At 23.0% G+C, this 23,200-nt stretch overlaps 5 protein-coding genes and 1 long non-coding RNA gene across 9 annotated transcripts in view; 2 read left to right on the top strand and 4 right to left on the bottom strand.

Annotated features, from left to right (window-relative positions):
• Positions 1–20,542, top strand: part of LOC122855567 (double-stranded RNA-specific editase Adar-like) — a 67,718-nt gene extending 47,176 nt beyond the window's left edge. Inside the window, exons 1-9 of one of the 4 annotated variants that reach the window (XM_044157043.1) lie at positions 14,781–14,996; positions 15,331–15,398; positions 15,480–15,538; positions 15,613–15,676; positions 15,760–16,590; positions 16,666–17,051; positions 17,248–17,542; positions 17,630–17,820; positions 17,971–20,542. In XM_044157043.1, the coding sequence (XP_044012978.1) occupies positions 15,347–15,398; positions 15,480–15,538; positions 15,613–15,676; positions 15,760–16,590; positions 16,666–17,051; positions 17,248–17,542; positions 17,630–17,820; positions 17,971–18,069 (1,977 nt within the window). In that variant the 5' untranslated portion in view covers positions 14,781–14,996; positions 15,331–15,346 and the 3' untranslated portion in view covers positions 18,070–20,542. Of the gene's footprint in view, positions 1–14,780; positions 15,236–15,330; positions 15,399–15,479; positions 15,539–15,612; positions 15,677–15,759; positions 16,591–16,665; positions 17,052–17,247; positions 17,543–17,629; positions 17,821–17,970 lie in introns of those variants that run through there. The other 3 variants (XM_044157051.1, XM_044157067.1, XM_044157058.1) reach the window with 3 other exon arrangements.
• Positions 3,221–4,311, bottom strand: LOC122856404. Its single transcript, XR_006374146.1, has 3 exons — positions 4,273–4,311; positions 4,118–4,177; positions 3,221–3,413 (listed from the first exon to the last, which is right to left on the bottom strand). It is a non-coding gene; the product is annotated as an uncharacterized LOC122856404 (long non-coding RNA).
• LOC122856290 (general odorant-binding protein 56d-like) lies at positions 8,198–8,902 on the bottom strand. Its single transcript, XM_044157987.1, has 3 exons — positions 8,840–8,902; positions 8,630–8,687; positions 8,198–8,527 (listed from the first exon to the last, which is right to left on the bottom strand). The coding sequence occupies exons 1-3, from the start codon at positions 8,891–8,893 to the stop codon at positions 8,322–8,324; spliced, it is 318 nt and encodes a 105-aa protein (XP_044013922.1). The 5' UTR covers positions 8,894–8,902; the 3' UTR covers positions 8,198–8,321.
• Positions 9,195–11,803, bottom strand: LOC122855591. The gene is made up of 3 exons (XM_044157077.1): positions 11,764–11,803; positions 11,510–11,644; positions 9,195–11,438 (listed from the first exon to the last, which is right to left on the bottom strand). Exon 3 carries the CDS (start codon positions 11,370–11,372, stop codon positions 9,420–9,422), a length of 1,953 nt encoding a protein of 650 aa, XP_044013012.1. The 5' UTR covers positions 11,373–11,438; positions 11,510–11,644; positions 11,764–11,803; the 3' UTR covers positions 9,195–9,419.
• On the bottom strand, positions 12,010–12,950 carry LOC122856268. The gene is made up of 6 exons (XM_044157966.1): positions 12,903–12,950; positions 12,737–12,797; positions 12,590–12,666; positions 12,419–12,521; positions 12,266–12,342; positions 12,010–12,200 (listed from the first exon to the last, which is right to left on the bottom strand). Exons 1-6 carry the CDS (start codon positions 12,948–12,950, stop codon positions 12,159–12,161), a joined length of 408 nt encoding a protein of 135 aa, XP_044013901.1. The 3' UTR covers positions 12,010–12,158.
• Positions 20,543–21,550: 1,008 nt separating the features above from the next.
• Positions 21,551–23,147, top strand: LOC122860909. The gene is made up of 5 exons (XM_044164975.1): positions 21,551–21,557; positions 21,786–22,278; positions 22,347–22,707; positions 22,782–22,871; positions 22,957–23,147. The coding sequence occupies exons 1-5, from the start codon at positions 21,551–21,553 to the stop codon at positions 23,125–23,127; spliced, it is 1,122 nt and encodes a 373-aa protein (XP_044020910.1). The 3' UTR covers positions 23,128–23,147.
• Positions 23,148–23,200: the final 53 nt, after the last annotated feature.

Below are 23,200 nucleotides of genomic sequence, written 5' to 3'. Positions count from 1 at the left end.
CTAAAAAATAAATAAAATAAAAGAAAAAAATTTGAGTAAAACAAGCCATTAGTAAAGTATCTACTTAGTGGTACCAAAATGACATAAGAAAGTTGAATTGTCTCTGCATAATAAAACTTGAATAATGTCAAGAAAAATCGTTTTAACAGTTGAATATACATGAGAGATGAAGAACCTTTGCTAAGGGGTATATATGTATAAAAAAAAATTTGTACAGGGAAAAGATTTCAGGAGGAGAGAAAGTTTTTTTTTAAAAAAAAGATAAAAGAGATATGATACCCTCCGGCACATGAAGGACATGTTGGATGATGAACTTTTAGGCCGATTGGAATCAAAATTTGGATACAAAAACGTTTAAAAAAAAATCATATTTTGTTTATATATTATAACGTATGATATAATTCAAGATTTTAGAAAATATGTATTTTAGTTTTTTAACAAATTCACATGATAAGAAATTATAGGAACATGATTATTTAAATTTTCATATTTTTTTTTTTTTCTTTTATATAAGTCAAATTTAAAAATTGTATATAACAAACCTGAGTGATTAATGAGTGATAATTCAACGGCAAACTTTTACCTCGGTTTTATAAAAGTTCTCCGGGTAATTAACGTTGTACTTGCTGACATTTGAAAAAAAAAAAATTTCCAAGATATTATGACACTGATGTAATCACTTTTTTCACATTTTTAAATTATTATTTTTGATTTAATTTAATTTATTATTCACTGTTACTATATGTTCATTGTGATTTTTTTATATTTTTATTATCAAAACAACACTGATCGCCAGCCATTTCTTATTATACTTTTCTTTTATTTTTTTTTTCTGTTTTTAACACTTTTATTTTGTCGTAGTTTTGATTTAATCTATTTCGTAGGGTTTTTTTATCATTTTTTTTTTTTTTAATATATATTTCTGGGAACAAAGAAGAACAATGCCTTTCACTTTTAACAAAAGTTTTAACCAAAGTAAAAGTTTTTTTGTGTCTTTTTTTTTGGGCTAATATTTTTTGGGCTTTTTATCACTGGATATAATGCCAAGCAATGTTGTCAGAATAAAGGGTAGAAAAAAAAAGAAAAAAAAAAAAAATTTCCAAAATACGGATTACACTTCCTCTTGAAAATTTTTCGATAAAGAGAAACAATTTTAAGTTTTTTTTTTTTTGCATTTTTTCAGTCGCATTCTTTTACTATTTATTTTATTTCTAATTCTTTTTTTTTTTTACCGCAATATATACATGTAGTTTTCTTTTTTTTTTTTCTATCTTTTATCCACCCTGTGAAATTGAATTGCCATGATCTTATGATGACTTTGTCAAATTAAACTTTTTTTAAACTGTTTATAAAAACTTTTAGTATCTTTGAAGGTTTTTGATATGAAAAAAAAAAAAAAAATTATAAATTCAAGGACAAAAGTTATTATGCAGACATTAAACAGTCAAATAAAAATTAATTATTTTCTAAAACAGTTTAATTATTAATTGAGTTAATAAAATTCAAATCAACGTAATTGTATTTTGTACAACTGTTGATAAAAGCATTTTAGAGATAATATCAAGTTGATCATTTTGTCCCACAATTAGCCCACTAAAGAGCCAATTAACCAGTAAAGTTAAACCCCAATGGAGTATATCAAGCGACGATGGCTTATTTGAGAAAGGAAAACTCATCTCCAGGGACATTGAAATGTGTCTATTGCTTGGATATATATTTACATCGATAAATTAAATGATCATTATAAGAAATTGCATCATAAAGTATCATTTTACAATTAGTTTAATAAAAAATATAAAAAAAACCACAACAAAATATCAATTTGCACTATCTGGAAGTTTTTTTTTAATTTTTTTTTTCTAACAAAAGAAAATTATGGTAATTTTTTTAATTTAAAAAACTTTTTAAAAGTAAAATAGCTTTAAAAAGAAATATAAATTATTCTTCTTTATTCCCACAATATATATTTTTAATAGTTATTATTTTTACCAATATTAATGATGAAAAAAAAAAATAATAAAAAAAAATAATTTTATCAATTAACACAAACACTTATTAACAAATATTTTTTTTTTATTGAGCGATTAAATTAGTGATTATTATTATTATATTGAAGTTTTATTTAAAAAAAAAAAAAATGTTTAAATATTTTTTTTTATCTATGGAAAAATCACAACATAAGGTATCCCTTCGGGTCCCGTGATAAGGCGGGAGTTTCGCGGTTTGAGACAGACTGCCGCCGCGTGGCTTGCAAGCTCCACTGTTAAACAAGCGCTTGCGCATATTATTTATCTACAAATTTAAGCCCTTGTCTCTGATCTCGTTCTTTTTTTTTTTTGATTTACTATCTTTATCTTATCCTTACTACATTAATTTTTCTCACTTTAACCACCCACATTTATTTATTTCATCTAAAATGTATCTATGTAAAAAAATAAAAAAAAATAAAAAAAAGAAACTATAAAACTCAACTTTCATCTCAAGCTCACGTTGTATCCCCAGAGACAATAGGAGAAAAATATTTTTGCAGACTTAACTTGGTTGATCAAAGTCGAGAACAAACAGCTCCCAAATGTACTTTCATCTCATGAGATTTTAAGACATCACAAAATGTCCTTGTTATAGTAAATATAAAATAATAAAAAAATATCCTATTAGTATATTTACTAATATATATTATCAATATATATATATATATATATATAATATTTTTAATCTCTATTTAATAGATAAAGTTTTATAATTTTTATCAAGAGAAAAAAATAATAAAATAAAAAAATATTGTAAGGTTCATTTCCAGAGATTTTAAGAGATCCATTTAAAATGTCGGGTTTAATCTTTAGTTCAACTGAATACAAATCCCGTGATTCGTTTATTTTATTTATTTTTTTTTTTTTTTGCCCTTTTTTTTATTTCAACTTGCACATTGCTCATGATATGTGTGTGTATATAGATATATATAATTTTATTTGCTCGTTATTACAGTTATTACTTCATTGCCAGTATCATGAGTTTATTTCTCTTCTACTTTTCATCTTTTTTATAGTCAGTATACTTGTAATAATTTTTTTTATCTAATGTCTCTTGGTGGTTTAGTCTTTACAGTTGTATTAAAATTATTACAACCTCCATTACCTGCTGTTTTTAAATTTTTTTTTTTGTTAAACTTTTCACATAAAATTTATGCGTTTTTTAAAAAAATTTAAATATTGTTATACTGTTTGAAAACAATTTTTATATATATTTATTATTGTTTGATAAAAATTTATAAATAGATATTAATTAAAATTTATTTTTTTAAAAAATTATCTTTTTTTTTATTTGCTGATTCATAGTTTTTTCATAATATTGTTCAGAATTTTTATTTTCCCTGATTTTTTGAACAGCCACAGCCACCAGTGCCCCCTTTGACTCTACAAAAAAAAAAAAATAAATTAAATAAATAAATGAAAAAACTTGAAATATATTTTTTCTTATTTTACTAAAATAAAATTTGTTGAATTAAAAATTTTAATTTAAAGTTTATTCATTTATTTATATTCTTTTCATGAAAAATAAAATGAGAAATCTTTAGTATATCACATTGAAATGACGGTTTTTTAAGATTTTTCTTAATAAACCAATGAAAAATACGTGATAATTTAATTGGTTAAGAATAAAAGATGATTTTAACCTTGCTATATACCACTATAAAAATCCTTTTGGTTTGTTTTTTTATATATTTATTATATTTTTTCTTCAGTAAAATCTCCAATTTTGGCACGTTTTCATTTTCCCCACGCAAACACTTGACCTCTGTAACCCACTTTCACACCCTTCGATACTTGGCTTTATGATATATACATGCATATATAGAGTCCCCAAACGCTTTCCCTTTTACCATTCTCATAAAAATAACAACAACAACAATAACAACAATAATAATATAATATGAAAAAACAAACCGGAATTTCCCCAGACAAACCTTACGCTGAGCTTCATTTTTTGGTTCAAGTTTATATAGATATTTTCTTTTTTTATTTTTATTTTTTTCTTTCTCAATTTCAAGTCAAAAAGCTTGTTTTTTTTTTTTTTTTTTTATAAAATTATTATTATTATTTATTTATTTAATACTCACTTTCCACCACCACAACAATTTCCATCTTTTTTTCCATTTTCATTTTCTTTTTTTTTATTTCTAAAAAAAATATGAAAAAATTTGTCAAATTAATTTTCTTATTTTCAATTTTTTTTAGTAATATTTTAATTAAATTTTATATTTTTCATATTTACTCAGAACATCCGCATGTTTTTTTGAAACCTTCTGTTTTTCTGTAATAACATCATAAAATAATAATAATCATAAAAAAAATAGCAGCAGATATTTTTTTATTTATATTGTAATATTTGTCTGTTTTGTTGATATTTAACTTACGCGCAATGATCACACATGATGAAATAAAATTTACCAATTTACTAGGACAATAAAATTTTTATAAAAAAAAATAAATACAAACAACAAATTACTACTGTAACAACACCTAGTTTACAAAACAAAAGTATATTTATTTTTTTATTTCTGGTATATAACAAGAGTTATTTTTTCGTTCAGACCATCGCTCACAATCACTCATCCATAACACCGGAAATTGAAGTGAAGCATTGGTAAAATTGTCCAGGGATTTTTATACTATTATACTTTTATTTTGATATAGTTTTTTTTTTCTTTTCTTTTACACACATTTACTTTCACACTTTCTTTGAAATACTTTGTATGACAAAACAAGGACTCCCTTGTTTAACTTTTTCACTGTTTTTTTTTTTTTTTTTTTCGATATTTATCACATGTATATACAAAACCCTCCATTGAAATAAAGCTCAAAATATAATCCATCATATATCTTGGCATAAATACCATTTCAGATAAACAACTATCATATTTGTATATGAAAAATTTTTGGACTAAACTTTTAGTGTTAAAATTTATTCTGAAAATGATCAAATGTAATTCATAAAGTTTAATATTATATGCGTACAATACAAAATTCCTAATATATATTAAGAGGGTTGAATATATATAATAAAAATATATACAATATACTAAATAGCGAACAAAGTTTCTTATCAAATAAATAAATAACCAATAATAAATAGAAAAAAAAATAAAAATAAATTCAAGTGATCTTGGTTTATAATTAAAGCTGAGTACATAGTACAAACTTCCGCTTATGTGGTTATAATGCAATGATCGTACTTGTGGCTTCTCAAACCAACTATAACAGGTCTCTGGGGTTGAAATTCTAGGATAGATATATATTACACAACACCGTATCATATACCCAATGGTATTGGACAAGAAACAGCAAAGGGACAACAACAAACCACATACTACATTACATAGCACAAACTAATTTTCCACAAATTCAAAATACTCATTTATTTTATCATATTTTAAACTAAATATATATTACCAATAATTATTATTTTATTTTTATTTATTTATAAATTGGCTTTGTTTATTTAAATGTTTTTCAAATTTTTTACTTGTGAATTATTAGTTTGAATGGAAAATATATACATGGTTATTGTCGAAGGGAATATATGTATACATCATATATTTTTTTTTTTTTTTTATACAACTATTGGATAAAACTCTCTTGAGATATTTGAATTCTGCCTGAGGGACTTTGCTTTTTGAATTTCCAAGATCATCAAGTATACAAGTATAATAAATACATAATATTTATATATATTTTTTTTTATTAATAAATTATTAATATTTAATCAATAATAAGTTTTTTTTTTTTTTTTGAATATATTATATATTTTGTTTTATTTTAGATGATATTATAATTTTCTTTTTTTATCTTTTTTTTAATATATCTTTTTAATGTTTTAAACGGTGATGAAAATAAAATTAAATAATAAATTGAAAAACAGTTTTAATTTAAAGAGTATAGTTGCACAAAAATGAGACCAATGAGTGTCATACTCGACAGATGTGTGTGAGAACGTACTGTCGAAATGAAAACCCGGAAAAAATTGAAAAAAAAATAAAAAAAGAGCAGGATGAGTGAGAGTGAGTGAGTGAGTGAGTAAGAGTTGAGAGTGAGAAAAATAAAAAATAAAAAAAATCGTGAATAAAATGAAAATACGAGGATTCAGTTGGCATTTTGAACAGTGGTCCTTTCAGTCCATATAAGTGACTGCAATTTTACATTTAGATTGCATTGTACAAACGTGGCTTTGGATTTCAAAATATAATATAGTATTCTCTCACTTTATTTTACTAAAAATCTCACAAAATTGACTTTAATCGTCGACCTTCCAAGACTTCGTTAATAAAGTTTTAATTGAGATTTGCAGTGAAGTGAGAAAAATTAGTTGCTCGTTAATCATACCAATGCCAGAGGTCATTCTCAAAAGCTCAACATAATTAAGATAATATCCTCAAGCGTACATAAAAGCTTCATCCGATCATATATTATTTGTTATCATTGTTTGTTTTTTTTTTCATCATAAATAAATAGATATACATATATTTAAATTTATAATAAATTAAGAATCATTATTAATTTTTTAATTAAATCAAATGATCTTTTATTTAAAACCAATTTTTTTTTTATTTAAAACAAACCAAGTTAATTTAATCAAAAACTTTTAATAATTCTTGGCTTTTTTTTTCTTTTTGTAAAAATCATCGTTTATATTTACGAGAATGACGTGGTATACTTTTTTCGATAAAAAATAATTTATTTTTTTCCAACTTATTTAAATTTATTTAGCTAAATTATTTTTATGTTTTTATTTTTTCTTTCTTGATGAATTTTCATTGACTCACTTATATTTGTCTAGATTTTTTTTTAATGAAGTTTAGGTAAATTTACGTGTACCCATGTATTTGTATGTTAAACAGTGATAAACAGAGCGTTATTAAGCTTGAATGCAGTTATATGATGTTACTGATACACGCGGTAGAGTATGCAAACATCCGGATCAGTAATTCCAAACATAGATAATATATAGAAATGACTGAATAACTATAAAGCTTTTAAATATATATTATGTATAATATAACCGTATAAATTTACAAACGATTTTAGACATCACATGAAATTCGGTGAATTTAAATTTACGATATTGAATCAAAATTGAGGAGTAAAATCAAACAGCTAGAGGGACATGATTAAATATTTAACCCTCGTTATATTTATTATTAGTAATTTTTTTTGTGGGTTTATTCATATGCGTCATCAATGTCCTTAAATTAATTTTTCTTTTTTTCATTTTTATTTCGAAAATTTCTATCAACAAATATGTTTCAGCTGGACATGATATTTTTACTGTGTCAGCAAGGATTTTATCGTTTTACCAGTTGTTGTAAATGTACTTTGATATTTATATAAAATATAAATTCAGTTCAATATCTACTCATTATTTGCAATATTTTTTTTTATTATGACACACGTTAATTTAACTACTGTGTACATGATTCTTTTTCGTTAATATTTTTATTACTTTTTTTTTATTTTTTTATTACTTTTGTCGATGAATATTAAATCGCTCTCTTTTTCTCGCTTGTTTATTCAACTGTATTTTTTCAATAAAATATCTTGCCCTTTATATATATATATAAATTGTACATTGAGCTTTCAAAATATAAAAAAAAAGGGAATTATACTAAATATTTTTTTGTTTTCCTTCTTTTTTATGTTAAATGTTGTTTATATCTAACTTTCATTTAGTAAAAAAAAAAAAAAAAAAGAGTTATCGCAATATCTATTACGCAGAGAAAAATTTTTGGCAGCCAAAAAATTGTAGGTCGAGTAGTAAAAAAAAATAAAATAATAAAAATGTATGTACTCGAGAAGGAAATGACGTTATATACGTTAAATGCGCACAAGTTTTGTCCTTGAAGATAAAAGTCCACTCAACACATTTATCAGATAAATATACATATATATATTTTACAATTTTCATTAATCATGAAAAATTATATTATATATAATTTACATTTTAAATTAGTTATTTGTATTTTTTTTTTATTTTTTTTTTATTTTACTAGTGGAACAATTCGAAGAACCTGAAAAAGTGAAAAAACAAATATATAAATAGATGAATAAAAATTTAATTTAGACAGTAAAATAATATAAAAGTTTTAAGAATATTACTTCTGGTTGTGACTTGAAGTAACACTTTAAGAGTTGAAAGGCTTTGTCACAAGAATCTGTACTTGCTACAAGTTAAAGTTTAATGTTCAGTTGACGAGTTACAAGTATACTAAATGCTTATGTAACTATAATTAAATTCAAGTTTGAAAAAAAATAAAAATAAAAATAACATCATAAAAACTTACGAATTAGATTGCATTTTTCAAGTGTATTTTTTGAAGTTTTTTGCATGCTGTATGGTAAATATCGTAAAACACGATCAATATAAATACTATCATCTCCAAAAATTCCATATTTTTGCATAAAACATTTGAGATAACATTTTAGTTTTGGGTCATTTTCATTAAAGTCACCATTTTTAAATTTAGACAGAGGATCTAGAAAAAAAAAATATTCATTAATATTGGTAGATAGGTATATAATTATAAGAAGCTGTTAATTATTAAAAAAAAATTTTTTCTCAAGTGTAATACAATTACCCCAAGCAACTCCAGTCTGTTTTCGACATTCTCGTCGAATGTCTGCTTTTGTCTGCATCTGCAAGGTTTTATTTCAATTTATATATTTATACTGTGCAGTTGACAGTATTTTTTCATAATATATATTTTATTAATTAATTTATTTCTCGTGTTTATTCTGCTTTTTTTTTATTACTATTTATTTTTTTCTAATTTAAAAAATGTACTTACAAGAATCAATAGTACGATGAAAAATACTGAAAAAAATCTAAATATACTAGCCATTGTTTTAAATCCAAGTGAAATTTGTAAACTAAAAAATTTGCTAGTAATTATAATTTGAGTTTTAAAAAAATCATGATATTATCGCATTTATGTTATGACGTGAATTAGAAAAGTTGACTTTTATATGTGGCTATTACTTTTTATGAATTATTAAAATTTTTTTATGTAAAATATAGAATTAATCAATATCAATACTGATAAGACATTAAATAGCAATATGTTTTTGCTAATTAAAATTGTTTTTTTTTTATATTATTGTTGTTGGAAAAATACTGGATATCTTGGGGAAAAAAAAATGAAGTTTTATTAGTAAAAATTGTTTTCTTTATTAACTAATTTTATCATTATGTTAACATACTCAATATCAAAAGTTTTTTATTTAAATTTGGCATTTATTTTTTTTTTATTCATCAAATATTGCAGCTTAACAATAAAAAATAAATTTATCAAGATAATTTATTTGTCAAATTTTAATAAAAAAAAATAAAATTAAAGTTTTATTTAAATTTTAATATCATATTATGTACTACTTAGTTTCATCACTGATTGACTTGACAAAAAAATCAAGCAATAATCCTGGTCGTTCTAAAACTACAGAGTTAAAACTATCCTTTTTCACGATAAGTTTTTTATTTTGTATCATAAATTGAACAGCAGTTTTTTTCAATTGATCAGCATTACAATCATCAGCCATTAAAAGAATCTCAAATACATTATCGATATTAATTTTAGTTGCTAATTCTTTTTCACAAATATATTTTAAAAGAAGAATTTTGTATTTATCAGCTCCTTTCATTATTTTAAGATTATTTTCAACATTATGAACACCTTCAGCTTTATTTGTATAACAAAATTTTAAAATATATTTAAAAATATTTACATCAATGTCATTTATTTCGATTTTATTTAAATTTTCCTCATTCATATCAGTTGTAAACATTTTTAAAAATACACTACTTTGTGCTGCCAATACAACTTTGTGTACTGGAAATATTTCTTTACCAATAATTATGGTAAAATCACTTAAATCTGATTGACAAAAAAAATCACTCATTCCAGCAACTACTGGTGGATGAGTTTGAATTTCATGATTAAATCCATACCATAACATATTTACAGTAATATGTACTTGTCGTTCTAGTTGAAAATTACGTCGATATTGTATTCTGTGATATTCATTATCAATATTGTCCATTCGTATACCTAAAATATGTACATCATCAATCCAATCATCTTTTGTAATTTCTGTGACTACTTCTTCTACTCCAGATGCAACTGATATTTCGAAAGATACTTTAACAGGTTTTGTGACATTTTTACGTATTAATATGTTTAATTTTTTTCCATCTTCAAAAAATGCCAAGTAATCAAAGCTGCAACAAATATTATTGTCATTTATAGAATTGATACCAAAACTTTTATATTCTGGTGATTCGTATTTGTTATGAGCTATCGATGCATGAAGTGTCAATAATTTACAATCTTTTCTTGTTTCACAAAATTCTTCTGCTTTCAATGTTTCATCATTAACTGTCTTGACAAAAAAATCAATAAATAATTCTGGTCTCTCTAAAGCTACAACATTAAAATCATTCTTTGCCACGATAAGTCGTTTATTTTGTAGCATAAATTGAGTAGCAAATTTTTTTAATTCATCAGCATTACACTCATCAACCATTAAAAGAATTTCAAATACATTATCAATATTAATTTTACTTGCCAATTGTTTTTGACAAATATATTTTAAAGACATAATTTCATATTGATCAGCTACTTTCATTATTTTAAATGTATTTTCAATGTTATCAGTACCTTTAGGATTATTTGTATAACAATATTCTAAAACATACATGAAAATTTTTGCATCAATGTTATGTAATTCAACTTTATTTGAACGTGCTTCTTTCATATCAGATGTAAACATTTTGAAAAATACAGGACTATGTGCTGCTAATACAACTTTATGTATTGGAAATATTTCTTCACCAATAACGATGGTAAAATCACTTAAATTTATTTGTGAAAAAAAATCAGTCATTCCAGCAATCATTGGTGGAACGATTGGAACTTCATCATTTAATCCATACCATAAAATTTCGATAGAAATATGTATTAGTAATTCGACATAAGAGTTATTTGTAGGTACTTCAATTGGATATATTGGTATACCTAAAAAAAGTTTATCTTCAACCCAATCATCTTTTACACATTCATGTGCTTTTCCATATTCAACAGATATTTTAAAAGATGCTTTTGCTTGTTTTAATAAACTTTTACGAATTATTATATGTATTTTTCCATTATTATCACAATATGCCAAATAATCAAAATTGCAATAAATATTTTTGTCAATTATAGCATTACTACCAAAAATTCTAAAATTTTGTGATCTGTATTTATCATAAGGTATCCACGTCTCAATTTTCAATAATTTACCATTCTCTTTTAAAACACCAACCTCTTCTGAGCTGTTTGCCATGTTTTTTTTTTTTTTTTTTTTTTTGTTATTTATCAACAAATAAAAATTGTCCTTGATTTACTCAATCTACATAAAAATATTTTTTCTGTTAATTTAATTTAAACAATTATATTTTTGTTTATATTATTCGTACTTACTTGAGATAAATTAGATAATTTTTTATATAAATAAATCACTATTTATTTATAATTTTTTTATTCTTTATTACTTGAAGTGTATCTTACTGTGTAACCTCACTTTTTGTTTTTGTCAATTTAAGCCTCTTTATTTTTCTACAAAACAATAAATTATTGATTATAATACGAATAATTGGGTTTTATAATTTAAAATATTTATTATTTTACTGACATTTAAACAATTAAACAAAAAATGAATATATATGTTAACATACCTGTGGGCTTTGTTGTTATAAAGACATGTCACATGTGTTTAACAAAATAAATAAATATGAAGAAAAAAAAAAAAACTACTGAAAGTTGCGCATGCTCATACAGAGTTGGAAAATTGCAAGTTTCATTCAAAAAGACGAGAGGTCTCTTCTTGTTTCGCTGCTCAAAATTAATTAAAATAAAAAATAGCAATAATTAACTCAACAAAAAATAATTGTATTATTTTATATTAACGCCAACTAATAATAGTTTTTTTTTTTTTTTTCATTTATATTTAATTATTAAAATCAACCAATAAATTAATAAATTTTAGCATTTCCCATTTTTTTATATCGGTAATAACAATTCAATACTTAATTTTTTTAAGACAATAAAATATTTTCGTATGAATAAATTGTCATATAGTTGGTGGACGAAAAATTCCCAGTTTTTCATATAACTATAAAATAAATTTTAAAAAATATATAAATACAAAAAAAAAATATTTAAAACTTGTTTACTTACATCCGGTGAACGTGTTTGAAAGCATTTAATAACATCATAAGCTCGTGTACATGGTTCCTCATCCATATTTTCTTTAGCTGCAAAAAAAAAAAAAAATTATAATTTTTTTTACTTAATAATTGAAATAAATAAAGTTAATTAATTAATAATAACTTTGTTCATAGCAAGCATAAATATTTGGTTTAGCAGCATCTTTTAATTCATCTTGAATTGATTGAACTGCTGCTGCAGGATTAAAATTTCCTTTTATATCCATCTATAAATTAAAAATATATACATACATTATATCATTAAATTAAAATTTTATTTGAAAAAAATACTTACGACATTTATATCCATAAGAAAACAGTACAAATAACAATCCATATTTATCGGATCAGGTATAGCATCAATAAGTTCCTCTAAAATTCCAAAAAAAAAAAAAAATAATTATTTGAAAAATAAAAATTAATTATATTAATAAATAATTACGATCAGTTAAATTCAGCTCATTTCGACAATTTGCTCTGATTGATGCATGAGGATCATCGCCCTGTTAAAAAGAAAAAAAAATTGAAACTCTGACAATATATAATAAAATAAAAAATTGTTATTATTAAAAATAATATATTTGAAGGATATATAAATATATACAAACATAGACAAAAAGTACGATTGATAAGACAAGTAAGCCACTGATCTTCATGTTGTGATATTATATTTTTGACTGATGTATTGTCGTTTGATATTATGTGTTACGTTTCTTTATATTGAGTCAATTTAGATTATCTAAACACGCAACCAACAGGAAAATTAAATTATCAAAAACACGAAAATGATAATAAATTTAAGTGACATCCAAACGTTATGATTTATAATAATATAATAAAAAATATATTCTTTATAATATTTTCAATCGTTTTTTTATTTTTTCATAACATCAATTTTTTTTATTATTTTATTATTATTATATTTATATAAAGTAAAATAAAAATGAGTCAATTATTTTTTTTTAAAATGTATAAATTTACGCATGAAATATATTATTAATAAAAATTATATAATCGAGTCAATATATTTTAATGATCTTTGGCATTGTGTTCTAATGAGGATTAAAATAAAATTTAAAAAAAAAAAAAAAAAACAGTATAATCAATGTAATCCTGTAGAGCAAGTTCAAAGTAATAAAAGCTTTCTATTTAGGATATATGTCATTATCTAGAAGCATCCTTTGGTATATGCACTTTCTCTTTACTTTATTTTTACAAACACTAGTGTCATTTAGTCAAGGGCCTTTGTTAAACCACAACGACAACAATTCCATCACGTGAAAAACCAACTGGAAAACCACGATAAAAGTTCAAATTTTTTTGTCATTATATACACATACAAAACTACATTAAAAATAAAAAATTCATTTATTTCATTTTTTTTATCAATAAATGCATTGTAATGTGAAAAATTTCCCATTCTTTTTTTTTTTTAAATGATTTAAGTTAATAATTATTTTAAAGATATTTAAATTAGACAAATTTCAATGAATAAAAATCATATATATTACAAAGATGAAAATTCAATTGTACTTAATTTGATATATATATATTTTTTTTTTATTATCAATTGAATTATATAATCCGATTTAAAAAATAATGGAAATACTCGTTTTGAAAATTCCTTTTTTTTTTTTATTATCAGTCATTTATTATTTATATTTTTTTTCTTATCAAGATCAATAAGTCAATTTAAACTTGACACCTATATAAATATTTTTAAAAAATATATATATATTTATCTTAAAAACTTGTTAAATGACAATTTGACCCATAAAATTTATCAACATTGGATTAAAGTCAAGTCAGATAACTTTTATTATTATTTATTTGATTTTTTTCTATTTTCTCGGTATAAGGATTTTGTTATTAGTGTAAACTTATTTAAAGGTATTATTCCAGTGTTACACACATTGGCCTTGTTGACCCAGTATATATTTAACAAAATTACATGAAAAAAAAAAATAATAATAATAATAAAAAGGCATTAAGCATAATACAAAAATTTCCATTTAATTTTTTTTTTTTAAAAACAAAATAAAATTATTTTCTCGACAATAATTAAGTTATAAAAATAGAAATGAAAAATAGAAAAAAATTCTTTTTTTATTCATTGTACTGTGTCAAGAGTTGGTAATATATAAAAAAAACAAAAAAATGTTTAAACAAAAAAAATATTCTTTTTTTTTTTTTTTGCAGTCAACTTTTGTAAAAGCATCTTATTCGAGGTCTTTTCTCTCTTTGTTTTCACCCTATAGTCTTTTTCCCTTTGCCTTGACGCCAACTACCCTTACACGATTCTTGTCAATGAAGGGTGCTTACATACATGCACACAAATGTATATATTTTTTAACTTTATCGACGACAACCCTTGCAATTGGATAGACAGTGAAAAAATATTTTTTAAAAAAAGAAAGATATATCTGCAATGCGCAGAGTAATCGCGACGAATCAACATTGCGCCATAGTTGCGCCCTATGAATTCGCGCATATAATTTTCATGAAAAGTTTTTTAAAAAATTTCTTCTCTCTTTTTTATGCATTTTAATAGGCTCATATATATCTATTCTCACTCTCTTTCTCTTGTACATTGGTGTGTACATACTGTGTAGTGTGTGATTGTTGGTGGTGGGCCATAATATTCATTGACACATACCTGGTTTTTGTAAAACTAATGACAATAATCACTCGTCATTTGTCAGGTGAGTGTCAGTATATGTGTTTCCTATAGTTATTTACTATATACACAATAATATTAGTTTGAATAATTAAATTTACAAATCAAATAATATATGACAATATTATTTTATTCAATTGTATATATTATTATTATAGTTAGGTTAGGTTACACTAAGCCATATTTATATGTATTTTCATTTTAACCAGTGTATACTTACTGTTATCAAAATCAATGCAATAGTGCAGTATTTTGCGGGTACTTGTATGCAGATAAATAACAGTTTTTTTTTTATTTTTTTATTTGTTTTATATAAGCTTTTTCAGTTTGATTTAATAAGAAATATTTTTTTATTACAGAAAAAATAGTTTCGAAATGTCAAATGGTGTACAATTATTGAATAATAATCAATCACCAATGAAAAAAGGTATGTAACTTATATAATTTTATAAATAAAATGCTATTTTTTTATTCATAATTTTGAGATTTATTATTTTTTATTTAATAGATGGAATTGCTGAGGTGTCAGAAAGGCGGCAAGTTAAACCAGTTAAAAGCCGTTTGACAGTAAGTTGTTTATTTGAAAATAAATAACTGTTGTTTATATAATTAAATTTTATATTGAATTATTAATTATTTAGATGGAGGCAAAAAAAAATTCACCATCAACTGGTCAAAAAAGATCTGGTGATCCTATTATTGAAGGTATTATTAATTTTTAAATTATTTATAAATAAATAAATAATAATTTAATGATTAAATACATATTATTAATTATAAATAAATAGGTGCTCAAATACCAAAAAAACGTCACAAGAATCCTCAACCAAAAAATGCAGTTTGTGCATTAAATGAATTAAAAACAGGTGCTGTTTATGAAGAAGTATCAAGATCAGGACCAACACATGCTCCAATATTTACAATGTGTGTACAAATTGATGGACAAAAATATCAGGGTAAAGGACGTACGAAAAAAATGGCAAAACATGCTGCTGCTGAAGTTGCACTTAGAAGTATTGTACAATTTAGAAATACACCAGAAGTACATCAAGCATTAAATGTATGTCATAATGTACCATCAATTGAAACTGATTTTACAAGTGATGTTACAGAAAAAGATAATCATCTTGTTAATGCATTTAAAACATTAACACAAGAACCAAAAAATTCAAATAGATTTGTTGATAAAGGACCAGTTGCTTTAATTAATGAATTATATCCAGGTGTTGTTTATACTTGTGTTTCTGATAATGGTGAAAGTTATTCAAAATTTACAATATCAGTATCAATTGATGGTGAAATATTTGAGGGTACTGGTCCAAGTAAAAAACTTGCTAAAGCAGCAGCAAGTAAAGCAGCATTAGCTAAACTTAGAAATGTTCATAGTTCAACATTTTGTATATCATTACCAGTTAGAATATTACCAAATTTTACAAATACTCATTTTACACATGAACAAATGAGTTTACCACAAATGTTAGCTGATAAAATTGGTAAAATGGTTAATTTAAAATTTACTGAACTTATGCAAAGTAAACCACAACATGCTAGACGTAAAGTACTTGCTGGTATTGTACAAACAAAAGGAACAGATGCTGATTTAATTTGTGTTACAACAGGTATTATTTAATTTTATATTTATTATTAATAATAAAATTGTCATTTTTTCAATACATGTATATTTATTATTTTAGGTACAAAATGTGTATCTGGTGAACATTTAAGTGTTACTGGTGGTGCTTTAAATGATTGTCATGCTGAAGTTGTTGCACGTCGTTGTCTTTGTGAATATTTATATAAACAATTATCATTACATATGGAAAATCGTAGTGATGAATCAATATTTGAAGTTGTTAAAAAAGGCTATAAATTAAAATCAGGTATACAATTTCATTTGTATATTAATACAGCACCATGTGGTGATGCAAGAATATTTTCACCACATGAAGAAAATGAATCAGTTGATAAACATCCAAATAGACGTGCACGAGGTCAATTAAGAACAAAAATTGAGTCTGGTGAAGGTACTATACCAGTCAAAAGTAGTGAAGGAATACAAACCTGGGATGGTGTGCTAATGGTAATTTATTTATTTCATTTTTTTTTTTTTTTTAACTTTAGAATCAATGTTTAGATAATTATCTTGTATGTTCTAAATTCTAAATTTAAAAAAAAAAAAAAACAAAACAAAACTAGTTGAACATGCAAGGTGAGACTTATTGATTTTCTTTTTGCATATTTTTTTTTTTATTATCATTATTCTTTTGAATAAAAAGGGTCAAAGACTGCTGACGATGTCGTGTTCGGATAAAATAGCTCGATGGAACGTACTAGGTGTGCAAGGTGCACTCCTCAGCCACTTCATCGAGCCCATTTACTTCCACAGCATCGTTCTTGGCAGTCTGTTACATCCAAGTCACATGTATCGTGCTGTTTGTGGTAGAATTGAAAATACAATTCAAGGTTTACCACCACCATATCGTTTAAATAAACCATTGATGAGTTTAATAACATCATCTGAAGTACGACAACCAGGCAAAGCACCAAATTACAGTGTCAATTGGACAATTGGTAAATAATAATTATAATTATTATTATCTTTAATATTATAAAATATAATAATTATTAAAATATATATATTATAATTTATTTATTTAGGTCAAAATGAAGCTGAAGTTATTAATTGTACAACTGGAAAAGATGAACTTGGTAAACCATCAAGAATATCAAAAAAAGGTCTATTTAAAATGTTTTTTACACTACTTGGTAATTTAACTCCTATTGATGATGCTGAACGTGAATCATGTCGTCATTATTTAGATGCAAAATTATCTGTTCAAGATTATTCGGTAACGTATTTTTTTTTTTTTATTAAATAAATTATATTAAATTTCAATATTGAAAATTATTTATTAAATTTTTTATATGTAAGTATATATTTATTAAAGATAAAAAATTTGTGTGTGCTGGCTTTGGGTTTTTTTGATAAATCATTTCAGCTTGCTAAGCGTCAATTGAAGGAGGCATTTGTTCGTGCTCAACTTGGTAATTGGGTGAAGAAACCCATTGAACAAGATATGTTTGAAGCTGACATCTGACTAGCTGATAAAAAATTAATAAATAATTTTTCACAAATAAATTATCTAGTTCCAAGTGAAAAAATTTAGATCGCTCGTTCAGCGTGTTATAGTCCGGTAGAGTATGGCATCAGTAAAGCATAAATCGTAGGAACTCATTTATTATAGAACATTAATATCAAAAATATTGATAAAAATGTGATTAGTACAACAAATTAATAATTATTAATTAATAATAATATGAAAATTGTCAATCAATTACAATTTTTAATTACATATACAAGGGTTGTGTAATAACAGTCGTTGTTTTTTATTTTTATTTTTTTATTTTATATTTTTTTTTGTCAAGCCATGACGTGCACAACCCTAAAATATATTATACTAATTCAGTCAATCATTAAGTAGTTAATTAGGGGTTTCAAATGTGACAAGACTTTATTAATTACTTAGTTATCATGATAAATAAAAAAACGTAATACGTAGACCAGTGATAATTATAATTTTTAATTAATGACTAATTAATAATGAGTCATAGTAAGAAAATAAAAATCAAGTGATTGCCTGTTTTTAGGCTTTTTAAAAAGTTAAATTTTTTTTTTTACGATTATTTACAAGTTTGTTATTTATTTATTTTTTCCATATATATAAAAGTTAAATTTTTTTTTTTTTATTTGTAGAGGACTAAATAAAATAAATAATAGTTCAAAATCAATTATTACAAGTAGACATATCGATAAAGTCATATAATCATGATTAAAAAATATTTTACAATAGTCAATGATAATATCGGTTCATGACATATTATTTAAAAGCAAAAATTTTTATAGTCAATTTTTAGTAAAATAAATAGTACGTCACAATTAAATCACTAATTAGTTTTAAAATATAAGCAATACAAAAAATAATCAAGTCATATTTCATAGGATAACTAGGAATTTTAGTGCTCGTAGCTGGGACTTTTTTTAGTCACTGCACGTTTGCATCCTCTGAAGGCTGTGACCTTAAAAAAAAAAAAAAATTATTAATAATAATAAATTAAAAATAATTAGCAAACGAAAAGTTTTTTTTCATGAATGATAATAAAAATTTTGAAAGTTGAGGATTTAGGCAGAGTGTCCTAAGATGATTGCCTCACTGTGTCACACTCACAATAGTTAAAAAATTATTATATAATACAATAAATAAAAAAAAATAATAATTATAAAAAATCATAAAACTCTGCCGTTAGTGACACGTTGACCGATGCCGATCCAGTTTTACGCAAATGAACTAGATAACAATTATTGTGCCCTACAAAAAAAAAAAAAAATGTAAATAATTTCAACTATCAATTATCTTAAAAATAAAAGACGATAACATTAAAAATTGTTAAAAACAATTTTACAAAATCTCAAGAGTATGTAACGGGCCAATTATTTCGATAATGAAATTTAAAAAAAAAAAAAAGGATATAATTTCTTTTAAAATACTTGAAATATTAAGTATAGAATTTTTTTTTTTTTCTTTTCAATACTTTCATTAAGCTTGTTAAGATATTTTTTCATAAAATTAAATTGATCGAATATATCATTTGCGTATCAGTGCCAATGATAAAAAAAAATAATACTAAAAAATCTTGTACACTGAATTTGCCATTAAAAAAATTAGAACAAAAAAAAAAAAAATAATGAGATCTTAAATCTAAAAAATATGATAAAAATGCTAATAATATTTTCAATAGTTTACATAGTTGACAAAAAAAAACAGTATTTCAAATAGTATTCTTTGATTAAAATTTCTTCCAAAAAATAAATCTTCGTACGATATATTTTTTGTCGTAAAATAATTTTAAATAAATATATTACTTCCGATATCAATCTTGTTGATTGTTGAAAAACTTATAAATTAATATCAACGAAAATTAAAAGTGAATCTAGGGCACATTAAGTTTTTTTTTTTTTTTTGTTTTTTTGACATAAATAATTGCACGAGTTAATTGTGCAGTTACTCAATAGATTTACTGCTCAATTGACGGTAGTTAAAACCAAATAATTAAATAATAATAATAATAGTTATAACAATAATAGTACACAAATGTATTAATCAGAAAAAAATTTTTTAAACAAAAAAAAAATATCGTAACAATATGCATGAATTCAATAATTAAAAATAATATACAAAATTTAAATACAATTAATAATTATATTATAAAAAAAAACATAGTTGCATAGATAAAATAATAATTCCCTTTTGGGTAATGAATTTTAAATAATACAATAATTTCACAAAGATTTAAAGAAAAAAAAAAATAATCTAAAAATTTGATGATATACATTTAATATATAGAATTAGAAAGAAATTTTTTTTTTTTTTTTTGCGACGCTTTACATCGAGTGATTTCTAGGCAGCAAGCTAGTTTTTAAGCTTCGATAAAAATAGTGCCTATGGTTAATAAATTTAAAAAAAAAATAAACAAGTTAACTAGAACGCTAATTAACTATCAATAAAGCCGTTATTTAGTACACATTTAAATTATATATTTGTCAATCGTTTATATCCAAATTTAAAAAATCCTGTAGTTGAAAATTAGTAGTTTTTAATATTTTATAGTTTATTTTTTTTTTTATTTCAAATTAAATATTATTTATTTTTGTAACACGATTTTAATTTTAAGTTAATATAAATTTTTATCATTTAAATTAAATTGACGTCATCAAAGATCCAACATAATTAAATCACAATATAAATAATAAAAAAAGAAATATAAAATCTCGAGTACAATGAACTTTCAAATGAGTACAATAAAGTTTTATATTTTATTTTTAAAAAAATACTTTTTCTTTGTTTAAAGTCTTTGATTAAATCATTTATATGATTTGGCTATCATAATGATATAAAATTTGTGTTAATAAGATATTTTATCATGTGAATAATTTTAGAATAAAATAATTACAATGATAAAATATTTTATTGTTAATTTAAAAATATATTTTTTATTATTTATAAAGAGTATATTTTATTTTATATTTTAATTTGATATCTTGAGGGTTCAATGTTTGATATCAACATGTTTTATGCAATATTTAAATTCAAAGTATAGCTCAGATATTATTATTGTGATATATTAATTTGTTTGGTGTTACAAAATTTGAAAAAAAAAATTATATTTACATGATTTATATGACCTCCAAAGTCAACAATATTTTTCCCAAGTGATTAATCATTGTCATTTTTATTTATTCATTTTTTTTTTAATCACTTAAAAGGTGAATAATTGATAAATTTATATGACAATGACCATTTGTTACATTAAAATTTAATATCATTTATTTTTTTTTGTAAATTTACATTAAAACTATTTAAAGAGACAACTCATTAATTATATGCTCTTTAAATTTCGAATCAATAATTATCTAAACTAATTTTTACATTATTATTTTTTTTTATAAAAATGATTGATTATCAAGTTTGTCCTTGAAAATATTGAAAAATATTATCAAAACAATTAAATTAATGGAACAATATGAATCGTACAGTCAGTCTGAATTTACAATTTCATAATTTTACATCAATTCTTTTTTTAAATTCATTGAAACTATAAACTAATAATATATCAAAAATGATTTCGAAAAATAAATTTTTCATACTGATGTATTATTATTGGAAAATATTAGGATTATTTCCATTTGAATTAAATAAAAAAAAATCATTAAAACGTTCATTATTTGGAACAATATATACAATAATATTATGTTTAGTATATTTTATTTCATTAAAAGATGTTTTAACAAATGGTTTTAATACAATACTTGTACATTCATCACCAATGTCAATAATAAGTGATGCTCTTGGTGTTGGTTTAAATTTTTTAACAATATTAATAATTTGGATTATTGCAATAACTCAAGTCGTTAAAATTAAGGAAATTATACAAAAATTTAATAAAACAAATGTATCATTAAATAATTTAGGAATAGATGAAGCAATTGATTCATCAATAAGATTATTAATGATTATTTGTATTGTTGTAAATATTATATTTTATATACATTACATTTTAAATAATATTGTAATGTATTGGTGTGGATATAATACTTATCAAGGATGGTTTTGGTTTGATCTTGGACTTGTCATTGGACCAAATGCTCTGGTGATATTTATAACTTCATTGTTGGTGTTGAAAAAACGTTTTAAAAAAATCAATCGTCTTATTATTGATTTACCAGGTGTTAATTCAACAGTTTTATCAAGGTATGATTATTACTGAGTTTTAAACAAATTTAATAAATATTATACATTTTTTATTTTTTTAAATATAGATACTACGAGCCAATCAGTCATCTGAAAGCTATTGGTCAAGTTCATAGTGATTTGAAGGAACTTTTGAGTATGATTAGTAATTTATTTTCACTACCATTGATAATATTACTTTCAACAAATTTTATGGAATTTGCTGCTTGTGGATACATGGCTTATAATAAATTTAAAGATGATGAACAACAAAAATGGCAATTTAACAATATTGTTACTGTATTGGCATTAATGTCATGGGTAATACTTCATTTTTGTCAAATGTTTTTTCTTATTGATTCGGCTAGTTCAACGGTAAAAGAAGCTAATGAAACTGGAAATATTCTTCATCAAGTAATGCTACAACATCAGTTTATCAACACAAGAGAAGTATTATTATAATATTAATAACACTGCCAATAATTGTTGCAAAATCTGTTGATAATCATTTAATTTTTTTACAGGTAGAAATGATATCTCTTCGGCTTTTACAAGATCCAGTAAAAGTTAGTCTTTATGGCTTTATTGAATTGGATTTTTCCTTTTTGTACAATGTACTAATATAATAATTATATATTTAAAAATATAAATATGTAAAAGCAAAAAAAAAAACATATATATGATTATTTATTGTTTCAGATAATCAAATCAATAACATCATTTATTATAATTATGCTGCAACTTGATGAACAAGCAAGAAAATCAATTGAAGTAATGAATTTGTTATCATCAACATATGATAATTCTTCTAACTCTTTTGAATTTTCAATTGATAATAATTATTCAACAAATGAATTTATTATTATTTAATTTACTTTGAATAATATTTATTCAATATACAAACAAATATGGTTAAAAATAAATATTACTTGATATACTTTTT

The sequence above is a fragment of the Aphidius gifuensis genome, linkage group LG1, assembly GCF_014905175.1.
Source record: "Aphidius gifuensis isolate YNYX2018 linkage group LG1, ASM1490517v1, whole genome shotgun sequence".
In the NCBI taxonomy this organism is placed as follows: Eukaryota; Metazoa; Arthropoda; class Insecta; order Hymenoptera; family Braconidae; genus Aphidius; species Aphidius gifuensis.
Note: the sequence above shows the minus strand (reverse complement) of the source record. Positions and strands in the feature narration are given on the sequence as shown.